Source organism: Aphelocoma coerulescens, chromosome 3 (genome assembly GCF_041296385.1).
Source record: "Aphelocoma coerulescens isolate FSJ_1873_10779 chromosome 3, UR_Acoe_1.0, whole genome shotgun sequence".
Lineage (NCBI taxonomy): Eukaryota > Metazoa > Chordata > Aves > Passeriformes > Corvidae > Aphelocoma > Aphelocoma coerulescens.
Genome location: NC_091016.1, coordinates 53227456 through 53235716, shown reverse-complemented (window position 1 = coordinate 53235716; position 8261 = coordinate 53227456). Strand labels below are relative to the sequence as shown.

At 38.0% G+C, this 8261-nt stretch overlaps 1 protein-coding gene across 3 annotated transcripts in view; it reads right to left on the bottom strand.

Moving 5' to 3' along the window:
• Nucleotides 1-212: 212 nt before the first annotated feature.
• Nucleotides 213-8261, bottom strand: part of TBCE (tubulin folding cofactor E) — a 52327-nt gene continuing 44278 nt past the window's right edge. For all 3 annotated transcript variants that reach the window (XM_069010299.1, XM_069010300.1, XM_069010301.1), the window contains 10 exons: nt 6893-6969; nt 6551-6646; nt 5873-5937; nt 5724-5788; nt 5098-5250; nt 4208-4361; nt 3643-3711; nt 2529-2588; nt 1109-1200; nt 213-861 (listed from right to left, as the gene is read on the bottom strand). In XM_069010299.1, coding sequence (XP_068866400.1) covers nt 769-861; nt 1109-1200; nt 2529-2588; nt 3643-3711; nt 4208-4361; nt 5098-5250; nt 5724-5788; nt 5873-5937; nt 6551-6646; nt 6893-6969 — 924 coding nt within the window. In that variant the 3' untranslated portion in view covers nt 213-768. The remainder of the gene's footprint in view (nt 862-1108; nt 1201-2528; nt 2589-3642; nt 3712-4207; nt 4362-5097; nt 5251-5723; nt 5789-5872; nt 5938-6550; nt 6647-6892; nt 6970-8261) is intronic.

Sequence of the window (8261 nt, the reverse complement as noted above, 5' to 3'; positions counted from 1 at the left end):
GTGATTAGTTTGTTTACATCATTGTCATTTTAGATAAAAACAAATTCAAAGTTTGCTTATACCAAATCTTCAAGTACTGCAAACTTGGCCTGATTAGGAGGGATTTCTGAGAGCTCACTGTGTTACTAGATATGAATCTGAGGTTACACAAGTGAAAGTAAAATAAGATTGAGGAACAGCACGCTAAAGATTGTAAAATAAATAGCAATGCCTTGCAGTGTGCTGAGAATTTATTTATACTGTGGTATGTTAACACTGTAGGGTAGAAGAGAGGTCTGTCAGATTTTGACCTTCATCGTCTAAGGCTGTGTAGATACTTGTAAAATTCCTGCTGAAAGTTTTGTTCATTTGAAAGTCGTTGGATGTAGGTGAAAGCAAAGAGCAAGTGGCCTCTCAGTGCAGCACTAATCTTGTCTCGTAAGCAAAGAGATCACAACTCAACCCTGTACTTGGTTCAGTAAAACAAATGCTCACCATTGCTGGGGAAGGCAGTATAAAATCTTGGCAAAAGGGTTACCTTGAGCTTTATTTAATTGAAGCATTTAAGCACTATTTGGTATCTCTCCAGTAAGACAAACGAGCAGATGTTTTCATGGAGGCTGACGATCAAGTTCAGGAGCTGAAAGTACAATTGTACAGTCCTCTGGTGCCACATGTGAAACTCATATTCACCTGTATGTGTGTTCAGGCACAGGCTGTCCGTGTGTCTGTCTCTCTTCTGCAGTTCCTGTGTCAGCTTTTCCCTCAGTCCAGCAAGAGAGTCCCTTCTTACCACCGTACTAACACGCAGTCTCCACTTTCTATTGAGTAAAACTGCAAAGGCTTTAAGTCATTGTCTAGTTCAACTTCTTTTCCTTCCAACTAGAATAAGAAAGCAAAAAAAACCCTAATCAGACTTAAACTGAAATCCCTTCATGTAAACCAAATATCAAGCAGTTGCAGTCAGGGAGAATCTGTCATATTACAGGAATGAAATTAGATCCTGAATTACAGCATGAAGACAGCCTTCTTCAAGTGAAATGAATTTCTTTAGACAGTATTTTAGAACATGCTATTGACCTTTAGCAGCATGAAATATTTTGTTGTTGAATACCCATTTTTAACTTACTTTAGAACTTTCATAGGACAATTTCAGTTCTGAACCAGGAATTTTAAGTAGGCGATACAGGAGTCCTTTGACCTTCTGAATAGTCATAGACTCTGTAGAGGGAAGAGAGAGAAAAGTTATTAGAAAAATGCTGCTGCCACTGACCTGTAGCAAAGTACCAGTGTTTCACCTTAGTTGCTTATAGCAACAGTGAAATGCTGTGTTGCTGCTTCAGTTCTAACACTGCAATAATGTCTTTGGTACCTGAAACCATTTCTGCTACCGTCAAATGGAAAATGGTTTAATCTGTGGTGGATAGGGCAGGATGTGCTACTACGGTTTAAGCGCTTTGATCCCATATACCAAATTAAAGTGTTCCGGCTTCATAATTCACCTTTTTGGAGTTTGTATTTCTACATGCTAAACTAAGTGACCTTTGGGACACACACCAGCCAGGTTCTGACTGCTTGCATCTGGCAACTGTTCCTTGCAGTTTTTATTACCAGGAATTGGCTTTCCTGGCACAAGTAAGCAAATGGCACTGTGGAACTAGTGACATTCTTAGGAATGGTATTGAGTTATTAGTCCCAAACACATTGTCAGCAGAGCTGTTTATATTATTAAGTCAGTTACAGGAAGGGGTGTTTTTTTGTAATGGATCTTGAATGAGTAGATGTAGTTTGTTCCAGAGGCGATACCCATGTTTGCAATAGATAAACTCAGTATTTTGGTTGATCTTTCACTTCTTTTGAAGCTTTATCTAAAGGCACAGCAATAGTGAGTTATTCCTGTAACACCACACATTGTACTTAGACAAATATTTTTCTATCAGACATTTTTGTAAAAGCTGTATCTATCTGATTTTATGCAACTTGTGATAATAAATGTGATTTTTATTTTAGAATAAAGCTTGAGTATGTCTTTTCTCTCAGACTTAATTCTGACACATCTTTCCAAAACATCAGCTTAATTTAGAATGGTCTTGTTCATTCTAGTCTCACTACAGGCACTAAAACTGCAAAAGACAAATTTGATAGAGGTCAGAACTAGATTTCTAACTTCATGTATTAGATACTAGACCTCAATATCTAGATTTACACACTATGCAGTTGCCTCTTAAGACTTCACATTCTGGTTACTTGGTTAACACATCCACTAGATTTCATCCCCATTAAGTGGCCTTTAATTGCCTCAGACCCATTAATCATGAAACCAGCAGCAGAGGTCATAAGACAAGCATCCTCAAGCTGGACTGAAAGTAAGTATGAAGGCCAGAAAAATAATGACTTTTTCAAAAAATTTCTGCCTTTGTCATTTCTTTATATGACAGAGGAAAAGCTTTCAGGAGCTGGCAAAGCCAGAGGCAGCTGCCATTCTTTAATATAGTTATTTGAAAAGGAGCTACAAAACAACTGCTTGAACATAAGCCAAGACTTCTTACCTGGTAGCTTTTTCTCCACTGGCTTCTGTTCGGGTTTCTCAGGACACTTAATTGTCAAAGCTTAAGGAAGAACGGTGAGGCATTAGTGAAAGAACAATAAGCCCTGTTCTGGCAGAGGCACAGTGTTTCTAGTCTGCTTTTATTACAAATTGTTTCCCTTAGCTCAGCCTGATCTCTCAAAAATTAGGATGTAGCCCGCATCTGAGCCTTTAAGATAGCATTTAGTCATTTAATTTAGTCATTTACTCAGAAAAATTAAATAATTTTTTAAAAATTAAAATAACCAAGTTTTTATTCATCTCTGGTAACTTACTGTAGAAATGACTCCCTAATGCTTAAAGATAGTATTTTTTGATCAAAAGAAGTATTACCTCAAAATGCTTAATTTCTGTTTCATTTTTAAAAAACAACCTGCAGAAGAATGGAAATTGCTTATTCAGTTTAAAACAGGCTCTTGGTCCTCTCAAAAGCACCATACAAAGACCTTTTGAGGACATTATTAGCCTAATTATTTTACAGAGATTAAAAGACTTATCCTTAAAATAAGGTTTATATTATGTCTAGCCAACAAGATTCCTTGATCTTTTTAGTCTTCCACCTAAATGCATTAGAATGTAATGCTTTAAAATACCATTTCACCCATGGAGTAAAAAATTTCAGTTCTTCTATCAACTGGGAAACATGAATTTGCAAGTCCAGGATGTAACCTGGATTAAATACGTAGAAGGCCCCAAATACCAAAGCTACCCATATTTTTCTTGTCTGTCCTAAAGAAGTTATAAAAAAGATAATATCAGAAGACAGTGCAGCTCTTGAGATTAAAACCTGAGATGTCTTCTGTAAAGAAGCCGTTCACACTGTCAGAATGGAGTATCAATTACCTTTGTTCTCCATTAAATCTCAATTGAGAAAATCATTTGGTTTGGGTTGAGGGGGGAAATGAGAGAGAGTACACAGAATCAGGGTTCCAGTCAAACTCACTGATACAGTTCAGAAAAGAATTACAAGCTGGAACTTTTGAATGTTTTGTTCTCCATATACACCCAGGAGACACTAAGCTCATAAAATATTCTAAATGCAGAAGATACAATTTTGACCATTTCTGGCCTCTTACTCAGGAGCTGATTTTTCAGAGTCAAAGGCTGTCGTCCCTTCAGTTCTCCTTCTTCAGGTGCTCCATATTCTGTTGGAAGAGAAGTGCATGTAGAACCCTTCCAAGACTAAAACTCGAGACCTAAGAGCACTGTGGTGTAGGATCAGGCAGGAGTTCCCTTGGCACAGACATGGTAGCTCCTGCACCACGCAGTGCCGCAGACACGAGCCTTGTTCAGCTGCTACAGCATTCAGGACATGGGGGTGCTGCTTAACATTCCCACTGCTGAGGGAGCTACTGCCTGCCCAGCAGTACTGGTGGGGCAGATGCTCACAGGTGCTGGGATCTCTGAGGCAGGGAGCCTGAGTTCCTGAGGCAGCAGTACCCCAAAGGGTGCAGTACTGTGCAGCTGCCCCACAGGAGCAAAAGCCCACTGGCCCGCAGGCCTACCAATGGATGGGCTTTCCTAAGGCTGTAGCAGCACATGGAAAAATGACCAAAGGGAAGAGAAATTGAAAACAAACCAAACCTGTGCTGCCACAATGCCAGAAGTGAGGAAATGCTATGGTAATGTGCTTGTACTTACTAAGACAAAGTGCTGGGTATCTGGGATGGGCAGCAAGAAATTCTTCACTTGGTTTGTTTTTCTCTGGGTTCCAATGCCCACCAGCTTCTAACCAGTCCTTTCCAAATATTTTGCGATAATCAAGCTCTGCTCCTCTTCTTTCAGCAGGAAGGATCTGTACTGACACAGGAACGGCACAGAATATAATTACGTAACTTCCCAGAGAACAAAATCTAATCAATGACACTGACTCCTTGGTCTTATTTGGTGTTCAGTATGTTCTAATGCTACCAAGAATCTTAAAAACCATGTCTCCAAATGCTGACTGATCCATATATTTATTCAGTACATTTTAGAGCCATTAAGAGTCTTACAGTCCCTATGTCTGTGTACTTGCTGAGCCATAAATGAATATCTAAGCGAAGATTTTGCTGTATATGATGATGCAAGGATGATTTTTGTAGCAATGGATCAGATGCTGCTTCTGCTCTTCTTTATGATAAACATTTGCTGAAAGTTTGATTTGGTTTGGGTAATGATATTTTCCTATTGCAGAAGGCAAATGCTGGTATTGCTGTCACTGAAACTGATCAGACCATGCTGCTTTTTCTATGTTTTCTTTTTTTTAAGAGTATGGTTTTTGTTAACAGTCCTGCAACTTAAACACACCTCGGGCACTGAGAAAAAACCACCATTGACCCATCTTGTCCAAGTCCCCACTGAGTTAGCAATGCTCACAAAGTGGGCTCAGTCTTGTAGCCCTACTGACTGCCCCACTGACAAAGGGATGGACTAGTTGGCACTTTACTTTTCCTGCACCCAAATAATCAGTAATCTCAAACTGAAAACAATTCCTCAGGCAGTGATTTAATGCTTGCCAGACTCATGCAATTTGTTGAAATATCACATACCTCACAGTTGTTCAAAACCTCCAACTGACTTATCTTGGCAATAATGAGCTGTATCAGGGTCTCTGGGTTCTTCTCTGTGTCCGTGAAGGGGTTATTGTTACACTGCAGTGCCCGCAAACTTGGCAGTTTATCAAGCTCATTGATAGATGACCACTGAAATGGAAGGGAAGAGTCTTTTGAGGAAATATAAAACATAACTTCATTTCAGAACAATACCTGGTAACACTGACTTTTCCTGTACAACAAACATGACCAGAAAAATTCTTTTGATCATCAGAACCAAGTACTTGGATCCTGTTCATTTAGCTAAGAACTCCATTACATTTAATTAAAACCCAAACCAAAACAAGGAATTAGTCAGAATTTTAGACCATTAGAATTCTGTGAGAGGGATTATGAAGCAGCAGGGAATATGACTAGCTGCCATAACATAAATGTGTTTAACTGACACATTAAGAAATGTTTTTACATTTTAAAATTATGTCTCTGTGTTAATCAAAGTGTTCAATAGTTATCTCAGATCTTACACATACTATCAAAGAAAGTTTAAAAAAGCAAACTTCAAGTAACTCTTAAACAAAGATACATTTATTTACAAAATGTGAAACCATCACAATCCAACCTACCTGTGATATTTTATTGTCATTTATTGCAAGGCGTTTTAGCGAAGGAAACATTTTAGTCTTGCATCCTAGGAAAAGAGTAACAAGCAAACAGTGAAAACCTTAAATAAACAGAATTTTAAAACTATAAATAAATTACTTCTTTTACATACCAAATCCAGCATCAGGAAAGTGTATAGAAGATATCCCAGTGTTTCTAAGTATTAGCTGTTCTAATCTGAAATTTAATAGATACAATGATCACTGTATGTAACACAGGAAGTTTTTTACAAAGAAATACAACCTAATTTTTTTTTCTTAATAAAGATCTGCAACTTTTGATGTGGTGCAGCATCACTGACAAATGAAAAGCAGCCTCACAGACAGTACCCAGACTTCAGCAATGCTCAGAGAATAAAATTTTCAGCGAGTAGGTACAACAATTTCAAGCTTTCAGAATGACTCCTGGATTTAAAATGTGTGATTTTCCAAATGATTTTTTTTAAATAGCTTGTGGTTATTGAAAATCATGGTGGCTATTTTAGTGCACAGTGGAAGATGATAATTCTGCAAATTAGCAAAATGTGGTAAATCACATTCATTTCATAAGTGTATAATGAAAACCTAGTAACACACAGCTTAAGAATGTGTTATTGTGCAACTGAAGTAAGATTATATTAAAATAGCTCAACTAAATAATGCAGTTACTCTCCTCAAGAGGGCAAAATGCCTCTGCTTCAAAATCTCATTAATCTTTCATGCAACATCAATACTATCATATTTCAGCCAACAAGGACTATGGAGATGAATATCAAGGACAAAGGATTTCCAGCAAATTTGTTTACAGCTACCTGGGGAGCTGTGCTATTAGATGCAGCTGATTTCCATCCAGTAACTGGTTGTCTGAAAGGTCTAACAACTTCAGGGTCTGCAGGACAGTATCAGGCCTGATACATTGGGAAAAAACCAAACACAGAATATTTAAAGTTATTGGCCAGTGAAAACACTATTTTCCTAAGTATATAATTGCATGCACACAATTGTGCACATTTATAAATGTTCTGAAGTACATCACATGAAATTTGCATCAATTACTGTTGTGGTGATGTAAATGTTACGGGACTGTCACTTTATGTACTAAGTAATTTCATGGTACATCAGTGGCTAACAACTGACTGACTTACGTCACTCACCTTTCCAAAACTGTAATATTATTAGAAGAAAGGTACAACTCTTCAAGTACTGGCCATCCTTGAGCACAAAGAAGAACCTAAGAGCAAAACTTTATTTAATATAACAAAAGATGGGAAAAAATATTTCAGAAATTATACTTCATGCAAATTTGCTCTGAACATGTTCAGAACAAGCTGTAGCTCCCAAAACCAGAGGAACAATTATTAAAGATTTCCTAGTCTTCCCTTTCTTCCAGATGGCTCTCCTGTGCCTGGATCTACCAGCCCAGATGACATCAAAGGGGTTCTGCAGTCACAGGACTTACTGTCCCTGGCTTGAGGCCACCCTCGCAGCTGAGACTGTGATCTGGAAACTGAGTTAATTTATTCAGTGAGTTGGAGGGACCAGGTTTTCCCTATGATGAGGTGAGGATATGGCTGTACAAACTCTATATATGTGCAGAAGTTCCAGAACCAGCTAACACACACATCTCATCAGGTCTGACAGAATATGTTTTAATATCTTAATTTATCAGAGCTTGAAGCCTTCTCTGTCATAGGACTGTGCCAGCCCATAAACCCACTAAAGGCCAAGAATTGCATTAATTCAACATATCCTGAAGTTTTCAAGTTCTCTAAAGAAAATAAATTAATTCAAAAGGGGCTACAAACTGAACAAAGATACTTTTGTTTTAGATCTTATGCCCTGAAATTGCATAAAATATGTTATTTTACTTTACACAGGTTTTTTCTTTGCCAATATTTACAGGAGGTAAAATAAATTTTAAAAAATAAACACTTATTACAAAACGATATAAAATACCGGCATAAAGTAGTTCTGTATGCAATTGTGAAAGGGTCAAAAATTGTGCAGTTCTAGCACATGGAGTTTGATAAGCACTGGAACTGATTGCCTTTTCTACAAATTTGTGCCTGTGAGTGGCAAATTATTCTTTTCACTGAGTCTTTTTTCTGGTGTGTGTTCTCCAGAGTCAAGTGTGAGCTCATCCTGCTACTCCTTCTTTGGTTGGGAAACTTACAGGGGCTCTTTCATCCATCTACATTCCTGTTTTAAGGGAATTAGTAGATAATAAATTATTTTTGAGCCCCCAACTCTTTCCAAAATGTGATTGTAACTGACCAGGGGATTCAAAGTTTTTGAGATGCAAGAACACAGACAGACAGATGCACAGCACAGTCACCTAAAGCTTGTTTTTACAGGAGGTTACAAAGGCCACAAGAAGTGGAGTTCAGAGATCTGGACAGTCCAATTCAATTGCTTTTGTGCATAGCTGACCCCTTCTCCTATAAACATCCTCTCACCTCGGCACCATTCTCCCCATTACAGCTGCACGAATCCATCCAGCTGCACGTCTACATAACTGATACA